Raw genomic sequence first — 24,713 nt, 5'->3', positions numbered from 1 at the left:
TTGTTCATGAAACGCTCATCAGTCCTGGCAGATGGAAGAGAAAGACAGGACAGAGCCAGGAAGACAAGAAAACTCCTGTCTTGGTACTTAAAGAATGAAATTGATTTGCATTCTAGGCAGGGCCCCGGAAAGGCTCCCAGCCTCAAGGCCACCTGGTCCTCTGTGTGAAACCTCTCAGGCTGCCCAGCCTCAGGGGGCATGGAAGCTCCACCAGTGCTCCAGGGGCCATTCCTCAGAGCTGGGCCATCCCAGCCCACCTGCTGGCCAAGGAAGAGACACAGGGGCCCAGAGCAAGTGCCACAAAACCTACAGAGTGCTGGGTGTTTCTCATAATCCTGATAGCCACTAATAATTATTGATGGCTAACTATTGCAAGTCAGATGTTGGTATCCTCATTTTATTAATGAGAAACCAAGACTTAGAAGGGATGGAGTTTGCTGAGGTTAATGCAGTTGGGAAGTATCACAGCCCAAGCGTCTCCACCTCAGCCAACCTCGTCTGACCCTTTCTTCCCCCGCCTGCCTCTAAGAAAATCAAGCAGAAGTGACAAGTTCTCCTCAGGCCTGTCATTTTCTGGGCTTCCCCATCTAGACCAGGCCCCCTCTCAGGGGCAAATCTTGCCCGTCATCCCTGAGCGTCATCCCTGAGAATGTCTGACAGGCATGAGAATCAGAATCACCCATGGTCAAATTTAAAGTGTGCATTGGTCACAGGCACAATCACCCCCTGAACTAGTATTTCCAAGAGGGAGGTCAAAAGGTATGTGTTGAAAACATTCCAGGTGATTCTGATACTCATCACTGGCTAAAAAATACTGAATGCGTATCATGACCACCAAGGTGTTTGCCAAGATCAAAGAGGTGCTCAAGTGCACTTGAGATCTGGAGCAGGTCCCCCAAGGGATTCTCACACACATTCAAAAAAGAAATACAGACTTACAACAATACCTTGGTTTGACAGATGAGGAAACAAGTGCAGGGATGTCCGGTGGCTTGCCCAAGATCACACCAGCTGGGCCAGGAAGAAAGTCAACCAAGTGTCAGTCTGTCAGTCTAGGGATGGAACAGATGATATTGAGTAATCCTGGCTCCTCTCTTCGATGTGCTATCCTTAGATGTTAATTCAACAATATTCTCTTTGCAAACCCATAGGATTCTTTTCAGACTATGCTTTTGCAGTGACAAATGTCTTAGTCAGCTTTTTCGCTGCTGTGACTAAAGGACCTGATCAGTACAATTGTAGAGGAGAAGAGGTTTATTCAAGGGCTCACAGTTTCAGAGGTCTCCATCCATAGATAGCAGCCTCCATTCCTGGAGGCTCAAGGTGAGGCAGAACATCATGGCAAAGTGTGTAGCAGAAGGAAGCAGCTCAACTGGTAATCAGGAAGCAGAGAGAGACCCCACTTGCCAGATACAAATATATACCCCAAACCATGCCCCCAGTGAGGCACTTCCTCCAGATACACCCAACCTGCCTCTAGTTACCACTCAGTTAATCCCATCAGGGATCAATTCACTGATTAGGTTAAGGCTATAACCCAATCATTTCTCCTCCAAACCTTGCATTGTCTCACATGTGAACTTTTAGGGGACACCTCATATTCAAACCATAACAACCAATGAAATTAAAATAATAAGGATAGAAAAACTTAAAGAACTATCTTAAAAGAAAAGAAAATTTATTACCAAAAAAGTAAAATAAAATACAAAAAAAGTGTATTTTATTATTACATTTGCAGGACTTGAGAAGTCAGTTAATTTAAATAATGCACAGTGTAGTGAAAAATACCCCCTTACCACTACCTCTAGTGCTTTGAAACCCCTAGAAGTTATGAGTCCAGTTTTTGTGGGTGACTGAGGTGATAAATAAAAATCTCTGGAGGCAGCAAAGCAGGACTAGAGCCCAAGAGGACCTGAGAACCTGGGTTCTATCCCAGTTTCAAACAAAGCACACAGTTTCTGCACCTCCATCTGTTTGTCTTTAGAAGAGAACCCATGGGCTGTGGGCGTGGCTGTAGTATGCACAAGGCCCTGGGTTCCATCTCCAGCACCACACAAAAGGGAGGGAGCTGAGTGTCGTAGGAGGATCTGAGGAGACCAGGCTGCCGAGGTGCTTTCTGTCTCCTTTTAGCTCTGATGCTGATTTCCTGTTTTGGCTTCTCCATCCAGGCATTACAGTGGACAAGTTTGGGCTGATTTACTTTGTGGATGGCACCATGATCAGACGCATTGATCAGAATGGGATCATATCCACCCTGCTGGGCTCCAATGACCTCACATCAGCTCGGCCCCTCAGCTGTGACTCTGTCATGGATATTTCTCAGGTGAGAAGATCTTGTCTGCTAGAACCCTGGGCCCCTGAGCTCATCCTCTCATCCACCACCCAGCCACCCTGCTGGCCCTTCATCTTTGCACCAGACAAGCCTTTAAAGGATACCCACTTGGTACAGGCCTTTGATAAGCACCAAGGATGCAGAGATGACACTGACCCTGCCCCACTCACCTCCCAGAGGCTGTGGGAGGTCATCAAGAAGGTAACAAGTGTGTGGGCATGGCAGAAGTTCTGGGAAATCTGCCCAAGGCCAGCAGAGTAGGATGGACAGAGCTTTAAACATGTTAATTTAAATCCACAGCCTCCTGAACTTCCTCTTTGGTAACACATACAGGTACTTGCATATTATCTATTCTTTTTCTAGGTCATAAACTTCATGAAGCAGGAATTCTGTCTTTACTTAATCAGGTGGCTAGTACACATTGAAGAACAGCCCGTATGTGTTGATTGATTGAGTGAGTGAGTGAATCCTGGCTTTGCCACTCACTAGCTCAGTAACTTTGGGCAGGTTTTTGAAGTCTTCTGAGCCCTATTTTTCACCTGAGAAATGGAAAACACTGCCATGGGCCTGGCAGAATTGCCTCGAGAACACACACAACAATGCCGGTGAACTTCCTAGTGCTGCTCAACACTTCAGTGGTGGAATAAACTGAATTTCTAAGGTCCGCTTACACAGGAGGTGACATTTACTCCAGGTTTTAAAGACTGAATAGGGGTTTTTCTAGGTAGCAAAAAAAGAAAAGGAGACATTTCACAGAAAGGGGACAGGATGTACAAAGGCACAAAGATGTTAATGAGACTGATATGTTCAAAAACATTGGGAAATTGAACGCCAGAGCTCAAGCGCTTGGAAGGAAGAGGTTGAAATAGGAAGCATGGTCTGGGGCCAATAGGAAAGGACCTTGCCACATCAGGCCAGAGAGTTCAGACCTTGGCAGGTGGGCACCAGGATCCCAGGATAGACTCAGTAGAGACGCATGTGACTAGCAATCCAGCATGACCTTAGGATAGCCTACAGTGACTTGGCAAGTGACCCTTTATTGCTAGGTTCTCGGGCTGGGCTAGGCCTATGCCATCTTGTCAACGTTACCAGAACCTAGGAAATCAGGAGGCTGACTGTGGCACTTGCTCCCAGCCCCACTCGTCACGCCCGCCTGTTGGTGACATGTGTGGCTTCCCCAGGGCCCCATAACTGCTGCTGGCGGTCCCAGCACTGTGCCACGTGCCAGTCGGATGCTAGTGCGGTTTCCCTCTGCGCCAACTACTGTGATTGCTGCGCTCCAGAATGGAATCTGTTCTCTGCCACTCGTCTTTGCAATTTGGCAGGCTTCCCCTCGCTGGCTCGAGAGTTTCCCTCTCCAGTCTGTGAGCAAGCTGGAATAACCCACCAGGAAGCAGCCACGGCCTAAGGATGTGCATACAAGTATTTTCAATTCTCAAAACGGGCCCTCAACCAGCCAGTGCAGGGTGCTGAACATTTTCAATCCACACATTGGAAAATTGTTTAACTTTAGATAGAGACACTGCCAAGCAGTCAGAGCAAAGGCTTGGAAGACAACTGGCATGTATTGGATGGGGGAAAAAATGAAAACCCACACTTAGATTCTGAAATCCTAGACTAAAAATTTCTTTGCTGCTGGCCCTTACTTCCTTTGTCTGAATCTAAGCATGGATTTTTTTTTTTTTTTACAAAACTCCAGTGCAGGCATATATTTTGACATACACATATGGGCAGCGGGTACTGGCTTTCATTCTCAGAGCTTCCTCTGTTACCAATACCCAGCTACTTGGCTGTCTCATCGGGAATAGGGAGGGAAGCCAAAGACAGAACACAGCTAGGAGGCAAGGGTACAAAGGGGAGAACCCAGAAACCTGGACCAACGTAGGAGGAGACAAAGACCAGGTCCAAGATGAGAAAAAGGGATGGGAGGGAGGCATCGAGTAGAGAGGGGGCAGATTACATGCCTGTAATCCCAGCAACTTGGGAGACTGAGGCAATAGAATCATGAGTTCAAAGCCAGCCTCAGCAATTTTGCGAAACCCTAAGCAACTCAGTGAGACCCTGTCTCTAAGTAAAATATAAAAAGGACTGGGGATGTGGCTCAGTGGTTAAGTGCCTCTGCTTTCAATTCCTGGTACAAATAAAAAGAAAGAAAGAAAGCTGGATATTAATATAGCCAGGTATGGCCACCCCAGACAGAGCATCACTCTCTACCTAGGAACCAAATGAGCACTCTCTATGTGCTGGGTTCTTTTCTATTGAGATTAGAGAGCTAAGCATGGCTTCTCTTTTCTCATGTAGCCATCACAGTAATCCTGTAGGGTAGATATTAGAGATAAGGAAACTGAGACCTGGTGAAATAAAAGGTGTTATTTATGCAGAGCCCTATACTAGATTTCATCAGAGATGCAAAATGAATTTTTTAAATAAAATCATGTAAGTAAACACCTAGTACAGTGCCTGGCAGCTGCCAATAGGGTGTCAATATTAGGTTCCTTTAAAATCCACAAAAGAACTTCCATGTACATTGCCTCAGCCGATTCCCACAACTACCCTATGCAATATTTATTACCCCTTTTGCTATGGGGTGAGAAGGTCAGTGTCTAGGAAACTTGAGTAAGATGACGCTTCTGGTGACTGTGGAATTGGAGTCGAAGTGAGGTGTCCTGCCCTCCATCCCTTGCTGGGTCTGTGCCATTTGCTGGCCATTCATTCATTCATGTGACAGTCATTTCTGCAAGCACATCACTCTTTAACAAGGCAGTCAGCTCAGAGAGCCTCAGTGAAACAGAGAATACTCAGGAAGACAGGGTAGAGGGGATGCCCCTCCCCGACACGACCCTTAAACTAGGAGCTAGAGGACCTCCAAAGGCATGAGGTCTGCTCCCTCTGTTTTGGTGGTGGGGAATCAAGCCAAAGGCAGAATCATCCCTGATCAGAGGTGAGGCCAGATTGGCTTACATACAGTGTGGCCCAGAACCATCATGCCAGCTACGTGACAGAGCAGCTCTGAGAGCAATGCCTTCTCCACCCCCGGGTGCCCCTGTGTATGCAGCAGCTTTCGACAACGTGCTTGCTGTTCATTTCTTCTGGTTTCCTCTCTCCTTTCCCTCTACTGATTCCCTCTTCCCCCCCTCCCACCCACCCACTCATCAAGACGCCATCTTTTCATCATAATGACAGGCAGAAAGGTCTCGCAAGCAGGTCCCCAAGGTGCCCCAGGACCAGAGGGCATAAAATATTTAGCAGCCAGTGTTGACAAGAAATGGGTTTTAGAAAATTGAAAATTCTCCTGTCACTTTAGAGCAAACTGTGTTCTTGATGCAGCCAAAAGCTGGCACAACTGTGCTCCAGAGAGCACTGGGGAGCATGAGTGGCAGTCTAGGCCACAGCTCTGCAGGGTCTGCAGCGCCCTCGCTCTGTGCAGACAGCCAGGCACTGGGGTCGGGGGTGAGGAGACAAGACCCGAAGACAGACTGCTCTGAAGAACCGAGAAAGGGCTCACCCTTCCTGAGAATGGCCCTGAGCTAAGGGGACAGATGAAGGTGGCCTCGCCTAGACATATAATTTATTGGGGTTTCATTCTACCTAGGCAAACAATCACATGCACCTTGCAAGAAATTTGAAAAGTTTAAAATCACCAAGAATATTAAAATGGCCTTTTATCCTAGTATGGTTAATGTTTTGAGATATATCCGTCAAGCTTTTAATCTCCTCTCTATCCATAATCGATCTAATTTATGGTTACGTTTCCTCCTAATTGGAATCACACTGTGCTTACAATTCTGTGACCTGTTCTTTCTCCTTAACACATAGCAAACATTTCCCCCTGTCATTACATATCCATCTATAATGTCACTTATAATGATTACACATAGTATTCTTATTTATGAGTGAACTAAGTATGCTATAATTTATTTAGCCAATTCTCAATTGTTGGGCATAACTCCAGTTTTCACCCTTGTTAAAACTGGGTCTGATGAAAATGCTTGTAGACAATGGTATACAAGAGAAAATTCCTGGGACATTTTTTTCTTAAATTCTTATAAATTTCTTATCTAAATTATTATATTAGTTAGAGTGGACTCTATATTAGTTAAAGTGGACTCCATAAGGGACCAAAGAGCAAGGGTTTATAGGGGGCTCAGGAGCCCTAAGTTGAATAGTCTTTAGTTAGGGCCCAAAAATCAGCAGAAGGAAACACTCATCAACACTTCCAACCCTGTGTGGTGTGGTTGGACCTCTTGAAGGCACAACTAGTGAAGTGCCAGTAGTTCCCAGTGTGATCTATCCAACAATCCATGCCCCATGTCCTTTGAGTAAAGCTCTCCTCACCTTAAACCCTGAAGGTTGCAACCTCTTAGGTTCCCACTTAAAGACTTACCAGTCAGGCTCAGAAGAAGCTCAGAATGGGGCCCCAGACCTGTGAACCCCTAAATCCTACTGCCAACTCCATTAATCCTTTCCAGGAGGACCAGTTCTCAAAGGTATTAGAAACCATTATGTAGAGCAGGGCTTCCTAAACTTCAGTGGGCACAGAAATCACCCAGGGATTTTGCTTAAATGCAGACACTGATTCAATAGGTTTGGGGCAATTCTGACCAGCTCCCAGATGATACCAATGCTGTTTGTCTGGTTATCACCCAATATAAGAGGCAGGAATCCAGTTGTGTTTCCCAACTCCCAATTAGAATCACCCAGGAAGCTTGAAATAATGCCAATGTCCAAATCCCACGCAGGAACTGACTCAGGGTGGGATATGAATACCACTATTTTCTAAAACATCCACAGATTATTTGAATATAGGGCCAGATTTGAGAACCACTGGCCTATAACTATATCTGACAGAGCCATGGTTATTCTGACTATTATTTGAGAAATCATCTTTTATACACGTATCATATCAGCCATTCATGAAGTCTCTTCTAAACCTCTGAACAAGTCCTACTTAGCCTCTAGACTTCATCTGCCTTCCCCTCCCACCCCCATATCACTGTTTGAGCACTCTGCACAATTATTATTTCTGTTTTTCCAGATGTCAATATTGAGGCTCAGAGAGGCACAGTAACTTGCCCAAGGTCATAAGTGGTAGAACTAGGATCTGAACCCAGGACTGTCTGACTCCAAAGTCCATATTCTCACTGGCTACTTTCTGTTGTTATCCCCTCTTCAGGTTTTGTCAGTCCTGACAGAGACCATCAATGTCTCAGTGACATGGTTTTCCTGTGCTCAGGGGGCTAACCCTCCTTTTTTGATAGTAGGCTCTGTAAGGATTGGCCAAGACTATATATAAAGGTGCTTCAAATGCTGTTATGGGTTTTAAGGGGGTGTGGGATGATTAGTGGGGGGCATCCTGCCAATCATTTGAGTGTTCATGTCTCCATTGTCAGGTTCGCCTGGAGTGGCCCACAGACTTAGCCATCAACCCGATGGACAACTCTCTTTATGTCCTTGACAACAATGTAGTCCTGCAAATCTCTGAAAACCACCAGGTACGCATTGTCGCCGGGAGGCCCATGCACTGCCAGGTTCCCGGCATCGACCACTTCCTGCTGAGCAAGGTGGCCATCCATGCAACCCTGGAGTCAGCCACTGCTTTGGCTGTTTCACACAATGGGGTCCTATATATTGCTGAGACTGATGAGAAAAAGATCAACCGCATCAGGCAGGTCACCACTAGTGGAGAGATCTCCCTAGTTGCTGGGGCCCCCAGTGGCTGTGACTGTAAAAACGATGCCAACTGTGATTGCTTCTCTGGAGACGATGGTTACGCCAAGGATGCAAAGCTGAACACCCCGTCTTCCTTGGCTGTGTGTGCTGATGGGGAGCTCTATGTGGCCGACCTTGGGAATATTCGAATTCGGTTCATCAGGAAGAACAAGCCTTTCCTCAACACCCAGAACATGTATGAGCTGTCCTCCCCCATCGACCAGGAACTCTACCTGTTTGATACCAGTGGCAAGCATCTGTATACCCAAAGCCTGCCCACAGGAGACTACCTGTACAACTTCACCTACACTGGGGATGGTGACGTCACTCTCATCACAGACAACAACGGCAACATGGTTAACGTACGCCGAGATTCTACTGGGATGCCTCTCTGGTTGGTGGTCCCAGATGGCCAGGTATACTGGGTGACCATGGGTACCAACAGTGCACTCAAAAGTGTGACCACACAAGGACACGAGCTGGCCATGATGACATACCATGGCAACTCTGGCCTTCTGGCGACCAAAAGCAATGAAAATGGATGGACAACCTTTTATGAGTAAGTATCCAGCTGCGGCCATTTGATGGCTGTTTCATTAGGTGTATTGCAGGTTAGAGATGAATGATGGAGTGTTCATTCTCGAATGTATTTCATTTTTAATTCAGGACTTGGGATGCAAACCATTACCTTTAATATGCTCTCATGTTCATATTCTAGATGATTTCTCCTGAGAAGGAAATTTGTGTAGTGGAGAAGCTAAGAGCTTTGGAATCAGAGGATTTGGGCTTCCATCCTAGCTGCACCATGGATTTCATTTTTCTAGGCCTTAGTTCTACATCTATAAAGATGATATAGATGAAAAGTCCTTGATAAACTGCTAGCCTCTCCAGATGACCACTGTTCAGAAACATGGTAGTGGGAGAAAGAACAATTCCATATAGGTGAATTTTTTGCATAATTGGAGCTCACATCTTTAAGTGAAAAAAAATTTTTTTTCAATTTTTACCATTTTAGATGACATTGTTATGAGGTACATTACCTGCCTCCTTTCTGAAACATATGACACAGATCTAAAATAACCTTTCTTTTTATGAGTCAGGGCTGTTAATAAGGAGGAGCAACAATGGCATATTATGCTATTGTAGGAAAGAGCTTCTGTGGGGAGACAAGGATGCAGAACCCTTTGCCCTGCCTGAAGTGATGCTCAACTACTCTTTTCTTGGCCCCTCCGTGGGGAATTACTGTGTCCCCATTTGTTTTCAGTCACAGTGCTCACCTCATCTAGCTACATCCCTGCTTCCCCCCATACAGGGCTTCTTAAGTGGTGTGGTCAGAGAAGCAGAAGTTCAGCTTTTTACAATCCCAGCCAAAATTAAATAGACGTTATGAAGTGTTTCCCTATGAGGTATTTTAATGAAGGGATTTTGTAACACCTCTTTTTCTACTTAGATTTTTTTTAAGCTTTTATTTGTTTTTTCCCCAAGATGTTAGCATGTTCCAGAGAACTGAGACTGCTGAATGTGTCCCCATTAGACATGTGTGCGGGAAATGGGGAAGGACCTAGTCTTGTTGACCATCAACAATGGGCCAGGAACTGCATTGTCATTGCAGTCTCCCTTCACAGCAGCTGGGATTTGGGCAGATATTGTCTGCTTTATGGAAGTAAAAGCTGAGGCTTGGACAAGCCCATTTGCCCGCTGTTACATAGTGAGAACACAACAGAACAGAGATTGCAGCCCAAGTCTTTCTGAGGCCAAAGCTCTTGCTCTTTCATTTCTGCCCTGCTGCCCTCCCCCACTCCACCCCCCTTAAGGTTGTTAATTCCAAATGCACTTGAATCCTTGAACCCTACATTCTTCTCAAAGTGGATCAGGCATCAGTTTCTTACAATCTTGAAACTCAAAGGAAAAGGACCTATAATTGATTTTTAAATATAACTTACACCAAAAAATGTCACAGCAGTTTGTACAAAGTTCACTAACTAAATTCCTTTCTCCAAACAAGGACCTTGCTAATTGCAAAGAAAAGACAAAGATCCAGGAAAACAGCAATTATCTTGATTAACTCATTGAAATGGAAATACGCTAAATAATTCAATTTTCCCCATTGCCCATGGAAATCTCATACATTATTTAGCCAATACAGGGATTTCTTTGTCAGAGCAAGTCTGTACACTTAATTAGTTCCCAAGGTCACTCCCTCAGATCCCAAACTGAATGCCTGCACGTCACTGCCACTGTTACTCTCCACCACCCTGAAATCTAAAACCATTTCCTACACCTCTACCAGACAGAGTCCCTTCCTCTCTTTCCCTGATGAAATCTACAGCCATGTTTGATATTTTAGGAAGAAGTAAAAGTTATTACAATTGCTTTTTATAAAATAGCATTTGAAATTCCAAAGAATCCACTTTAGAGGAGTACACAAGAAAAGCACTGATCCTTCTTGACACAAACCAGAAGTGGAAGATAAAAGCCATACAAATAAAAAGAAAGAAAGAAAGAAAGAAAGAAAACTCACTTTTTTTGAGATCCCTCTGTGTGCCAGGCTCTTTCCCATTTCATAGCATCTATGAGATGGTAAACCCTAAGCCTGATACAGATAAATTACCTTGGGTCTCATGGTAGATCATTTTTCAGAGAGCAGGAAATTATCGTCCACATTTTTACATATGAATATGCTAAAGCACAGAGAGATTAAGGAACAAGCTTAAAAATCACATAGTGGGTGTAGAGTACAACTGAAACACAAGTCCATGTTCCTCCAACTGCACTGGCCTGGTTCACCTGTGTTCTTTGTGACTTATTGGTATGATAAAGATCTAAGTAGTGTCTATTCTATAAGAACAGCCTGAGGTTCAAAATTTCCATGAGATAAAATATGAAAAGCTCCATAAAATGATAGTGGCTGCCATTATTATTATTATTATTTCAAGCAATATGTGGCAGTAGCAGTAATTATAGAAATGTTATTTGGACATGAAACATATTAGCCAGGAGCAGTTTGTAAGTAAACTAATCAGAGGAACAGACCAAAGTTTTAATAGGAGTAGGAATCAAAAGAGCAGACTCAAATGTCGAATAGAACATATTAAGGTGTGAACTAGGAAAGAGGTCAGGTCCCTGAGAATATCCTAAATGGGCTGGAAAATGGCATGCTGAGTGCGCCAAGTAAAGTGTATCAGTTCTGGGAACAAAGCAAGGGAGCCAGGCACCTATCTTCACTGAACATTAGCCATGTGACTCAGGCAGGCTAGCTGGCCTCCAAGCCCATTTCTCAACCAAACAAAAAGAATCCCTACCTTACCCCATTTATGGGCCATTCTGAGGATCAAAAACTAAATTAATACTGAGAGGAAAAAATACTTTGCAAGCTATTAAGCTTCCTAGAAGTAAAGGTATACAGTTGTTTATTGTTGTGGTGTTTTTTTTTCTTTTTTTTTTCTATTTATTTATTTATTTTAATTAGGTATATCTGACAGCAGAATGCATTTCAATTCACTGTACACAATTGCAGCACAACTTTACAGTTCTATGGTTGTACATAATGTAGCATCATACCATATTGTGTTGTGGTGTTTCTTAACAAGGATTTGAACAGGTTTTACCAATGGACCATTTGCTCTAGTGAAATTTCTCCTTTTAGCTCCATGAGGCACCTTAGTGGATTCAAATCCAAATGTTCTAAAAAATTTAAAAAAAAAATCCATCCAGGCCTGCCTGTGACATGGGCTATTACTGAAACAAGTTTAAATTGGCTTTATCCATCTTCCTAGCAGATTAAATAATACATCTAACATAAACATCACACACTTTAGAGCAACTTGGAGTTCACAGCTCTGGAGATTCAAGGTTACTTTCCTTCCCTGAGCCCACAGGTCTGCTGGTAAAAACCTCCAAGGAGTCTGCAATAGGGACCTCATCTCTAGGGGGGGCCATCAATGCTGTCAGACTTGGCATATGGTCAGAAAACATTTGGTGGCTAAGAAAATGTCCAGTAGCATGAGGCTCCTTCCAAAATTAAGGGCTGGAGATGTAGCTCAATGGTAGAGTGCTTTCCTAGCCTATGTGAGGCTCCAGATTCAATCCCCAGCACCACAAAATAAGTAAATAAACAAAATTGACTTCCTGGGTAGGCATGAAAAACCAACTTCCCTAAATTTCAGAGCAGAAAGTGACTATGGTCTCCCATAATGCCTGATGACAGCTCCTGTTATAGGTATTTTCCCTTTAGCTACTGTGAGAACCTTACTAATTTATCTCTGTGTCAAGCTTAGGGCTTGCCACCTTGAAAATGATTCACTAAATATTTTATAAATGAAACATAAATTCAAGAGGGAAGGGAGATAAAGAAAGGGAGGAAAATATGCTGTAGTGAGAAGAATGTGGGATTCAAATCCCAGCTCTGACATTATCAGTATTCCTGGAAGGACACAAAATTCAACTCAAAGAGTTCAAATCAACAGATTGGGCTTCTTTTTTAATATTTATTTATTTATTAGGTGTAGATGGACACAACACAATGCCTTTATTTTTATGTGGTGCTGAGGACTGAACCCAGGTCCTGCCCATGCTAGGCGAGCTCTCTACCGCTGAGCCACAATTCCAGCTTGGGGGATATGAGAGCTAGAAAGAGCATCATTCCCAACCTTATAACGAAAGTAAGCCTGACAACAGGCAAATTCATGGATTTTCCTTGAACTCCTCAGAGGTAATAGAGCAACAGACTAGCCCAGATCCAAGGAGGGACAGACACCTGCAGAGAGAGACAGGATGTAAGCTTAGCTTCCCTGGGGTGGATGCAACTGGAACTAGTAGGAGGAGCTCACTAGGATGGCCACCTTATTTCTGAAGGCCAACTGTGTATGGGCAAGAGAGTATCAAGCCCTGGGAACTGAAATGGAAGGAGTCCACATTCTCTTCAGGAGTTTTCTGCCCCCCAGCCACCACCACCACCAGTAGATTGAAGAAAGATTTTGGAAAGAGACCTTTTTGCTAGACCTGGGGAGGGGTGGAGCAACCGCTGAGGAGAAGAGCACAAATAGCTGCCTGCTCCACCCAGACCCCTATCACCCTGCATCCCCTGAGGAGCAAAAGCCTTCACCTGTGAAGAGAGAGCCAGTCACTCTCCCACTTAGACACAGGGGGAGACCTATCAGCTGAATGAGAGAAGAAAAGCAGAAAAAGTATGTAGTGCAGGAGAAGAGCAGGAATCTGTAAGAGCCCCAAGAGCACTGAGGTGGGGACAGTCCCCAGGGTCAGGGGCACACATACTAAGGCTGAGTCCTCCTCAGGACAATAGAGAACTCCCCCACCACCACCTCCTACTGATTAAAAAGCTGAAAGCAACAGTGCAGAGCAAAGCATTGCTGCAAAAAGAATGGAAAGCGGGTAGAGCATGGAAGGAGACCCTCTGATTTGTGGTACAAAGGACCTAATGCTGAGGATGGAGTGGAAATTGAGGCCAAGAGAAAAACAGTTGGCAGACCAGTTTCTCACCCTAAGCACAAAAAATTGCTAAAAGAACTTAAAGACTATCATGCACTGAGGCAACCACAGAAACCAGGAACTTCCAAGCTAGCCCCAATCCTAACTAGATTAACTCACAACCCCTCCCTGAAGTCCTAGCAGAAGGAAACTCATTTCCAAACACAAGCCATCAATCTCGGTCTCTACCATGCCACACGAGGTGTCACATTTTCAACTGAACACATGTAGGAGAAGAAAAGCAAAAAGGAATCATTAGAGCCATATTCTGATATGGCACAGATGTTAAACCATTGTTCACAGAATTTAAAATAACTGTGATTGTATCAAAAGCTCTTGTGAAAAAAGGTGAACAGTTTCCAAGATCAGATGGATGATTTCAGCAAGAAGATAGAAACCCTAAGAAAGAATCAGATAGAAATGCTAGAAATGAGAAACACAACTACAGAGATGAAGAATGCCTTTGTTGGGCTCCTTGCTCCTGATGACACAGCATGACACAGCTGAGGAAAAAAGGCCAGTAGAAATTACCCAAATGAAAACATAGGAGAAAAAGAGAGCAAAAGAATACTTCAAACCCTGTGGGACAACATCAAATGATCTAGTAAACACATAACTAGAATTCTAGGAGAGGAGTTGAAAAACAGGCAGAGGAATATTTGAGGAAATAATGGCCAAGAATTATTCATAATTAATAATGAACCACAGATCCAAAAAGCTCAAAAAATACCAAGTAGAATAAATACACACACACACGCTCACACTTTTCTAAACATATCATATTCAAACTGTTCAATGCAAAAGAAAAAGAGAAACTCTTGAAAGCATCCAGAAAAAAAGAACAAACAAAAATTACAGCAGACTTCTCATCAGAAAACACACACACTAGAAGACAGAGTTCAGAAAGAAAAAAAATGTCCACTCGGATATGATATGCAACATCGATGAGAGACAGACCTGCACTGGAAGGATGGACTACACCTTTCAAATGAAAATATGTTTTAGAAGTACAGACAGAGATAAGGGGACCAAGAAAAGATGCTGAGGCACCCAAGCACTAAAAACACAACAGCCATTACCAAGCCTCAGGCTGAAGGTCAAGGTTGGGGGCGGGGGGGCAGGTAGAATATTGTTGCTGAAGCCCCGTGGGAAGGAGAAAGCACCTGGTAGAAGCTGTTATCATAGATGGACATAGCTATTCCTGGAAATATGGCAGTGAAGGAGAGAATGAGGAAAAGCTGGTTCTGACCTCCAGTGTCTTATCAGTGCTGGCCATAGACTTAGCTTAAGCAGACTCGAGCCAGCCCAGGTACTCAGTGATGCAGTGTGCAGGGTCAGCCTCTCTGGGCAGAGAGAAGGGCAGAGAATGGATGGGGGAGGGCATGCAGAATAACCAACATACAGACTGAGTGGCTCTGCAACATGTTAGACATAAGGATCAGAGCCAATCCTGGATCCCAGGTAAACCTGAACCCAACATACTTTCCAGCACATGTTGAGCCTCAGTGCTACATCAGTGAGAGACAGACCTACACTTGGAGGGCGGACTACATCTTGGGAATCCTGAAGGCTAGAATTCATTGTTGGGACTACATTTTATAGGAAATAGTGAGTACAGGTTTTTACTGCAGAAGCCAGTAAGTGCCCTGGCTCTGACCTGATTTTAGAGTGGACAATGATGTTGTGATGCCATTCATTACAGTGACCGAGGCCAAGGGAACTATAGGAGTGCATGGACCGTGAACTCTAATTATTCAGAAATGACACAGTGTCCATTCCCCTTGTTGGTGTTGATGCTGGTGTTTGGAACAGTCACAGATGAAAGTCGTAATACTCAGATCTTTTTTACTGAACAAAAAGTTAAAATCATCAACAGTTTAGTATCAGAGAGGAAATTTGGCATTTTCCTCGCTAGCTGCACATAGTAAGTGGCTCAGGATGAAGTATCAAGTGTGAAGAAGAAGGCCTTACAGTGTGTGAAGATACCCTTTAGCAGTCCTCTTCTGAGAGCCAAGTTCACAGCAACTCGATGAATCTTTTATGTGTTTTCTTTCACTGTGCTCTAGAGATGCTTTGGGAAAATGGAGTGAAGAAAAGTCAGTGGAATGAAATAATGGAAAGCCAATCATTAGGCCATCTCTATCCTCCCTCCAAGAGGGGGCCTGGCATCACTGCAAAAGTCAACTGCAGCGGTAGCCAAGCGAAGCATCTTGAAGGGAAAACTGTCAGTCTTCTTGACCCACTTGGGACTTCCAAACAGAATTTTTTCCTTAACACAATGATGAATACAAAGGTTTTGATTTGAAACAGCATCATTTTTATGGAAAGCTTGATGAAAGAACACACTCTTGAAGGTCAAATAGACCTGACTTTGAATCTATATTCTTTCACTAGCTGTATCCTTTTAAGCAAGTTACTTATCTTCTCTGAGTCTAATCATCACCATTTGTGAAATGACAATAATCCCTACCTCGAGATGATTACAAGCATCATGCTTGGTACCTAAAAGATACTCTGAATCTTTGTGAACCTTCGTTTCCTCACACAGGGAATGGAGAGAGTAGTAAACTCTTAGTTGCTTTCAATCCATGTCTTGAATAATCAACAATAGTACCTACCATCTTCCTATGTATTTATTCTCAATAAATATTACTGAATACCTTCTATATGCTGGGTAATTGTCTAGGCACTGAGAATATAGACAAGGTCCCTATCCCCATGGAGCTTATCTTCCAGTAGGAGGAGACAGATAACAAGTAACTAAACAAGATAATAAGTACAATGAGGACAACATAGTAAGATAACATGATAGAGATGGGGGACCTGTCTATTTCAGAAATGGTAGTCAGGGAAGGCCCCATTTGAACTGAAACTTGAATGGTGGAACTGGCCGCACCTGTGTGGAAGAGCATTCCCTGCAAAGGGACAGTCAGTGTAAGTACCTATAGCATGGATTGAGCTTGGCATATTTGGGGAACAGCATCAGGGGCAGTGAATCACAGAGGTACAGAAGAATAAAGGTCACGGGGAAGTCAAAAGGAGAGGCTGTAAGAAGTCAAGTCATTCACATTGTTAAACACGTGTCTAGCACTCAAAGTTCTGGATACAATAGTAACCAATTGAAGTGCCTGCTTCAGGGAGTTGACATTCCAATGAGGACAGTCCCCTGGGGTCCTGAAGGCCCTGGTAAGAAATTTACATACATTTTAAATATGTTACCTCCTTTGGTCTTCTCTGCATCTCTATGAGCTAGATGTTATTATCCTCATATATAGAAGAAGAAACAAAAGGCTCACTGAGGTTATGCTGCATTATGTAACCTGCCCAAAATGTGGTAATTTGTGGTGGAGGTTTGAGGCAGGTGGGAAACAGAACTGCACACTCATCCTCCAGGGTCACATTGCTAGCAAGTGTGGAGCCAGGATTCAAGACCTAGACTGTCTGGCTCCAAAGACTTCATGCCAGCCATTCCTTCCATTTCTCATGGAGAAAAAGAAAACTTGTCAATGCTTTTTGGGTTCCCATAATTAAAGCCATGATGGTCATAAACAAGCCATTGTCCAGATGTCACTAGGACTAGGACTTAAGGCAACCACTCAGAGTCTGGAGTACACAGAACTCCCCCTTCCAGGCCCCTGCACCTGTTTGAGCAGCTTTGCAGCAGAGCAGAAAGGGTTCTGCAGGAGCAACCCTCAGGGCAAAGGTGTTCAGGGTCTATAGAATGGGCAGCTCCAATTCTTCCCATGCAGAGTCAGAAGAAATTGCTCTGATGAGATAATCATAGGTATTGATCAAGCAGCAGAGAGATCCAGTGGCATTTCTCAAACTTTGAAAGGTAGTGAAATGAATGAATAGGAGAGAAAGTTTTATAAATTGGTTGTTCTATTTGATGTTCATTTAATTAAGACATTCAGTCCTTCTAATGGAAAATGCAAGGAGTGGAAATTACGGGTTTTGGGCTGTCTCATATAAAATGAAAACCAGATCTTGAAGGAATGGGGCCTTTTCGCTGTATCTTCTTCAGGCTCAATTTAATTATGCATTACAGGATACCTTCAATAATAATTACAGCTGTCTGCCTTGATACAAAACCTCTTTCTGTCTTGGAGAATAAAACTCTGGGGAGATACCTAGGGAGAGGGCCAAAGTATCTTTTATCAAGAGCAGCTTCTTCCATGTGTGCCTTCAGCAGATGTTTATCAGGTGCCTACCATGTGTCCAGTTTCTGTCATGTCATGCATCAGGTAGAGTGTGAATAAGTCATGGCCTGTCCTCTCCTACAGAGCAGGAATGAGGCCTTGCATGTTCAATCCTGCATTACTTGAGTTGCTCAGCCAGCATCCCCCGCCTGTCTTCCCTATGCCTGACTCAATTCTGCTGAAGCAGGGATGAACTGGGAGTAGGTCCTCCTGGGTCACAGTGCTGACAGGTGGCAGAATCCAAGTGGTGTGACACCAGATTCCCAGCCTAGTAATCGAACTCCATAAATCTCTCCTGACCTTGACAACTCACAATCCCAAGAGGGAAATGCCTTGTACATCAGCATCCCAGCACAAGAGAAGCATCCTAGGAAAAGCAGGTCACTTTTATATGCACCTCACAGTACTCCTGGGTGGTAGGCAGGCTGGGGTATCCTCTCTACTATGTGAATTGGGAAAGGAAAACTCAGAATGGTAAATCATCTTCCTCCAGTTAGATGTCAACAGGTGACCAAGACTTGAGCAAGGAGAGGAGGGAAACAGAGGACTGTATCTGACTGAAAAGGAAAGCAGAACACACAAAACCAAGGCATGAGGTAGAACATTCCAGCTATAGCACCGTCATATTTTTGTTACTCAGTGCTACCCCTTGGTTTCCAGGTATGACAGCTTTGGCCGCCTGACAAATGTGACCTTCCCTACGGGCCAGGTGAGCAGTTTTCGAAGTGACACAGACAGCTCGGTGCATGTCCAGGTAGAGACCTCCAGCAAGGATGATGTCACCATAACCACCAACCTATCTGCCTCAGGTGCCTTTTACACACTGCTGCAAGGTAAGCCAAGCAAGTCCGGGAGCCTTTGGGACACAGGGGGCCTTTGAGAGAAGATCCCTTCCTCAGAAGAATGAGGCTAGAAATGCTGCTTCAGGAGCCTCCCAAGAACAGGAAAGAATCATGATTTGTTTCTCTCCCTATTGCCACCTCATTTGCAAAACACACAAACCGGAGTCCTGTAAATTCTCTCCCAGAAGCTTCAGAGTAATATTTCATTGTCCCATCCCATTATCATCAGAACAAGGGGGAGAGAATCCATTAGCTGCTAATCCAGGTGACCTCACCATTCTGCTATCTTAATGGCTTTCAGATTAAAAGACTTACACTCACTCTGATGCAGGCTAGGACAAAGGACAAGAATAATTACATCTAATTATGAAGGGGATTTAGTCATGGAGAAGTCCTTCCTGAAGCCCATGTGAGGTTTGTACCTCTGCTAGGATTCCATAGAAAAGAGGCTTCTTCTCTGCATCTGTCAGATCCTCCCTGAGACAGATTGATATTTTAGTTTCAGGCAAATCTCATGGTGGGACTCTGCTGTTAGTTGTCTTGCCTCAACTGTTCTCATGGGATGTGGTGGCCCAGGGTGGGCTTGAAGCTTTATTGGATTTTGTAAGCATGAAAGGAAAAAACTAATAATCCCTAAAGAGCCCTGCCTGACTCTTTTCCACCCTCTGATAGCTCTTTCTTACCCCCAAAGGCTTTGCCATAAGCAGTAGAAGGAGCTTTGGGCTGAAAATCAGGCCAAGTTCTAGTTCTGACTCTGCCACTATATCACCCACCATATTCCTCAGTTTTATTCTCCAGGAAAAGAAAGCAAGTCGAAGCTGTGTTGAGTGATGTGAGGCAGTACAGGGGTTGGGGGGAACCTGGGGCCCCTGTGCCCACTGTGCCAAATCCCACCACGTGAACTGGAAGGAGTCAATCTTCTCTGAGCCTCAGTTTCTGGGTGTGGAAAATGGAGCCACACTATAATACCTGCCTCATTGGCTGCTCAGATGATCTCTTTAGACGATATTTGTAAAGTAACAAGCATGGGCTAGGCACAGAGTATTGGCTCAGTAAGTACTTGTTGGGTTAATTGAGTAATTAATTAATTAGCAAGTAGCTTGAGTTACCATAAAAGAATAAATGTATATTTGTATAACAGCTTTTATTCGCAAAGGTAGTCCTTCACTTTTCAAAGAGATAGAGGAAAAATAGTGGTACTCAGAGAGAGAAAGCAAGCCCTGGCATTTCTTCCCCACCTTTAATAGTGGGTTGAGATACCCTGAGAATTTATCCCCTGGCAGGGTTACTGCCAGCAGAAGGTACCAGCTCACAACCAGCCAGTGTCATGCCTGACCCAGAGTGGCAGGGCCAATAAGTACTCCAGACATGGTCCTTCAAGTCTGTTTTCTTCCCAGTGGCCAAGAATTGTATCGTCCATCCACTGCATCTTGCTACACCTACTTTGAGCATTTTCTTCCCCAAAGATTAAATCAGCCTTTTTATATTTAGGCAACTTTTAAAAATTCAAAAGTGCCATATCCCTCAATTTTAAAATGTACTATCGTTTTAATAGTAGTTTTTCAGGCAAGGGATAAAAAGGATACACTGCTTAAAATACATAGCTGGACTGTAAGACACATTCCAATTTCAGAACATTGAGATGTGAAAAGGAAAAGTGCATCCTGGGATCCAGGAAAATACAGTACCTGTTTCCCCCTTTTGTACCTCTGCCAAGCTCCCTTTCCTTCTTGCACACCAGGCTCAGATGCTCAGCTTCACATTCGCCTCAGTAGAGTCCTTGTGAAAAGCCCTTTCGGTTTCATCCTGTCTGAGCCATGGGAAGTAATAAGAAGCAGCTACTAATGAGCAGTGGCCTTGGGAAGTCACAGCCTGCATTAAGTGAGGTCATGTGACATGGGCCTCTGCAGATGCTTGGTCCATCCAAATTCCCTGGTAATGGACATATGTGGATGCAGAAAGAAGCAGCTTTAAAAAGATAAATTGACAGGTTTTTTCACTCTTCAGAGGGAGTAAAATACAGATTGCCAGTGAATGATGCATAGCAACTTTGGGGCAGATTTTAGAATTCATATGTGCAAGGGAAAAAGTGTAGAAAGATAAAACAGGGAGGGAGTTTAAGAGAGGGGGACCAATTTGATGCCATTCTAGCAGAGAAGCTTTGGTGAGGGTTTCCCATGAAAACTATGCCCTTGGGACTTGACATACCTAATCAAGCAAATATTTGCTGATTATAAAAGTAGAGCAATAAAGATACCTAACATTTTTGGAGCACTTATCAACTATAAAAGTATTATTTTTAGCATTTTATATTCATAGTCTTTTTTAATCCTGATAATAAACTGATTAGGCAGGTCTTCTTAATATCTTCATTATCCAAATGAAGTCAATGAGTAGTTAAGCAGCCTGTCCTAAGTCACACACCTGAAAGAATATTTGGACTTGGATAAATAGGCTCCTTAACCCATTCTCTTGGCCACTAAAGACAAGAAAGAGAGCTTTTATTATTTTTTGTTTTTGTTTTTATTTTTATTGTTTTTAAGGAAGAGCTATTGAACAGCACTAGAAAGTTCACTATTACAGCTGTGTGAAATGGGGGGGAGGGCAGAATGCATGTGATGGTGACCACCTCAGTGCCACACACAGTAAACTAGAAATAGCCAACATTTACATAGTACCACCTGCCAGGTCCTGTCCTTAGCTCCTTGTATTCATCTTGCTTCACTCTCAGAGCATCTCTGTGAGACAAGGGCACAGTTATTACCCCTATCTTACAGTGAAGCAACAGAGGCACACCAAGCCATGCATGTGGCCATGGTCTCACAGCAAGACCCAAGCCCATGCCCTTTCTGGGCGATGGTGCTCAGTGAGCACTTAGACATTGGGGAGTGTGTTCATTGCAGATGGTGGACCCTGTACCCCTCAGCTATGAGCCACTGATGAGGCCCACATAGAGGCTGAGAAGTGTACAAGAGGGGAAGGCGTTCCTCTGACCAGAGGAACAGGGGGCGTCTTGGAAGAAATGACATTTGAGCAGAGCCCTGCAGGAAGGACTTGTACTAGCTTCCCCTAAAGACAGCAGAAACACAAGGAAGGACAAAGGAGTGAAATTCCCACACAAGCCCAGAGATACTGTTTCCATTTACAGAGGAGAACTCATGGTGCATTTTAAAGATGAAGTTTACCTTTTTCTCCAGAAGTTTCTTTAGCTAAGGAGCCAAATTAAAATGTTTTAATTAGATTTAAATTTTCTAATCAGAGCTATTTTAAAACCATTGTCGTAACGATTTAAAAGTGTGTGTATGCAACATTCTGTCAGTGATTTTAGTATTATTTTTTACATTATTATAAAGAACACTCTTATCCTAGGGCATATCAAAAGACTTAAAAATGCTCTAGTAATCCTACTTTAAGGAGCCTATTTTGATTAATCCAAAATGGAAATTTTGGATTCTGATTTATCCTAAGAAAAACATTTTAATTGAAATATAATGACATACCTCAAATTTATCCTTTTTTATAAATATGCTGAAGCCTTCAATCTTTTATTTATTTATCTTTATGGGGTACAGGGATCAAACAGATGGCCTTGAGCATTCTAGGCAGGTGTTCTACCACTAAGCTATGCCCCTAGCCCCAAAGTTCACTCTTCTGAAATGTGCAATTCAATGGCTTTTATTATATTTACAAAGTTGTACCACCATCTCCATTATCTAATTCTGGAACATTTTTAACACCTCAAAAAAGAAATCTCATACCTATTAGCAATCTCTTCTGCCCTGGCAACCATTAATCAACTTACTTTCTCTCTGGATTCACCTACTCTGGACATTTCCTATACATGAATTCATCCATTTGGGTGCAATGTGGCACATGCCTATAATCCCAGTGACTCAGGAGGCTGAGACAAGAGGATCCCAAATTGAAGGCCAGCTTCATCAACTTAGCAAGACATTGTCTCAAAATAAAAAATAGAAAGGGCTGAGGTTGTATCTCAGTGGTAGAACACTCCTGGGTTCAATCCCCAATACCAAAAAGCAAGTAAGTGAAAAAATACATGGTCTCATACAACATAGCCTTCTGTGTCTTCTTTCATTTAGCATAATATTTGAAATGTATTTATTTGCAGTGTCATAATATTTGAAATATATTTATTTACACTGTCCAGTAATTGTGAAAAACTGGAAACACACTGAATACCTATTTGGGGCATGGTTAGATAAAGTATAGTACTTCCATATAATGGAATACTTTATAATCATTAAGAAAAATGTTTATAAAAATATTCATGGGTATGATATAATGCAGTGATGAGTCCCAAACTCCACATTTATTTAAAACTTTAAGTGTATTGGGAAATAACCTGAAATCTACAAATAAGCAAAATATTTCTAATGCTCTTATTTGAGTACTGAGATTACGGATATTCTTGTCCATGTATCTTCCCAGTTTTCTTCAGTTATCACATTTTACTCCTATGGCTGGGGGAATGCTCACCTCCATCTCCATCCCCAGCCCCCCTGAGCACCCGTGTTCTCCTCTCCTTCAGACCAAGTCCGGAACAGCTACTACATCGGGGCCGATGGCTCTTTGCGACTGCTGCTGGCCAACGGCATGGAGGTGGCACTGCAGACTGAGCCCCACCTGCTCGCTGGTACTGTCAACCCCACGGTGGGCAAAAGGAATGTCACGTTGCCCATCGACAATGGCCTCAACCTGGTGGAGTGGCGGCAGCGCAAGGAGCAGGCTCGAGGCCAGGTCACCGTCTTCGGGCGCCGGCTGCGGGTGAGCAAGGCCTTGGAGGCCACTGCACAAGAGTGCATGCTGGGAGAGGATGAGGAGACCCTAAGAATCAGGTCTGTTCTCAAAACTCTCTCTGAGACCTTAGATTCCTCACCTGCAGAGGGAGGTTCTAAAGTAAGTACCACGTGTAATGAGAGGCTCCTGTGTGGTCTTTTCAGCTTTAACTTATATAAGGATCTATGGCTTTGGAGTTAGGTAGGAGGCGAATTTCCAGCTTATTGTTCCAAGTGAACTTGGGTTTGTCAGTCGTCTTAGAGCTTCAATTTCCTTCTCCATAAAAGGAGGAAGATAAAACCGATTTTACAAGTTGCTACAAGGATTAGAGGTAACGTGTGAAGTGTCTGATTTAGACGAGGTGGTCAAGGATAATAGCTGCTCTTCTTGTCAGTGCTATTATTGTAATTGTCAGTACTGTTACTAATGTTCCCAAAATTCATCTCTTTGGAACCTAAGCCACGGTCTCCTTCCAGAAAGAGTGACTGTTCCTAAATGACCTAAATGACCTCACTATAACTGTCACTGCAGGGAACTGGCTTTGTGCTATGGCATATCAGAGCACCTTGCAGGGTGTGGATGCCTGATTCAGCGCCTGTCTGCTCACCTCCCATGAGTAGAGTGTGGCTGTGGCCTGGGGGGTCACTGCCCAGCAGTATTTCCCTCCAGATTCACAAAGGAAAGAACAGGCAGAGTCAGAGCTGGTGACCTAGGCCTGGCTTTCCACCCAGCACTTTGCAGACCACAGGTGCTCAGTAGATGTTCACTAGCTGAAGTGAACCACAAAGTGGAGCCAGATCTTCCCAACATCCCCAAGACCAGAGAAGCGTCCTTATAGTTGCACAGCTTGGGCTCCCTTCATTCCCTCCCTTTCCTCAAAGATAGCTCACTACCTAAGTTCTTTTTTCACATGTGGGGCAACCAAGGTCCAGAGAGGGCCAGTGATTTTTCCAGAGTCACATAACTAGGCCATGGTAAAGATGACAAAATAGGCCCACAACAGATACCAAAATGTTAAATGACATCCAATATCAAAAACTAGAATCCAGAAAACCAGGCTTCCTTTGTTCCTACCAACTCAGCCCAACGCTCTAGTAACCATCTGATGTGGGAAACAGCCTCCTGCTAGTTCTCTCAGGAAGGCCTCACAGCTTTTGTTCTCAGTGGCCTGCCACCATCTGTGGCCCTCACTGAGACCCCACCAGAATTCTCAAGCAGCCCTTCCTGCACATCTGAGGTAGTGTGCAAAATGGAGAGTTAAACCCGGGTTGGATTCCTGCTGGGCCACGTGTGTAGCCTCAGCAAATCCTTTGAGCCTCAGATTCCTCTGAGAAACAAGACGACATA

The 24,713-nt window shown here is 43.8% G+C and overlaps 1 protein-coding gene across 5 annotated transcripts in view; it reads left to right on the top strand.

The window, feature by feature from the left end:
- The window catches only part of Tenm4 (teneurin transmembrane protein 4), a 375,231-nt gene that overhangs the window by 334,597 nt on the left and 15,921 nt on the right, over positions 1–24,713 (top strand). For all 5 annotated transcript variants that reach the window (XM_026387278.2, XM_026387277.2, XM_026387274.2 and 2 more), the window contains 4 exons: positions 2,169–2,323; positions 7,723–8,600; positions 18,388–18,560; positions 23,119–23,354. In XM_026387278.2, coding sequence (XP_026243063.2) covers positions 2,169–2,323; positions 7,723–8,600; positions 18,388–18,560; positions 23,119–23,354 — 1,442 coding nt within the window. The remainder of the gene's footprint in view (positions 1–2,168; positions 2,324–7,722; positions 8,601–18,387; positions 18,561–23,118; positions 23,355–24,713) is intronic.

The sequence above is a fragment of the Urocitellus parryii genome, chromosome 4 (genome assembly GCF_045843805.1).
Source record: "Urocitellus parryii isolate mUroPar1 chromosome 4, mUroPar1.hap1, whole genome shotgun sequence".
Taxonomy (NCBI): Eukaryota; Metazoa; Chordata; class Mammalia; order Rodentia; family Sciuridae; genus Urocitellus; species Urocitellus parryii.
The sequence above is the reverse complement of the archived record's forward strand: the minus strand, read 5'-3'. Positions and strand labels throughout refer to the sequence as shown.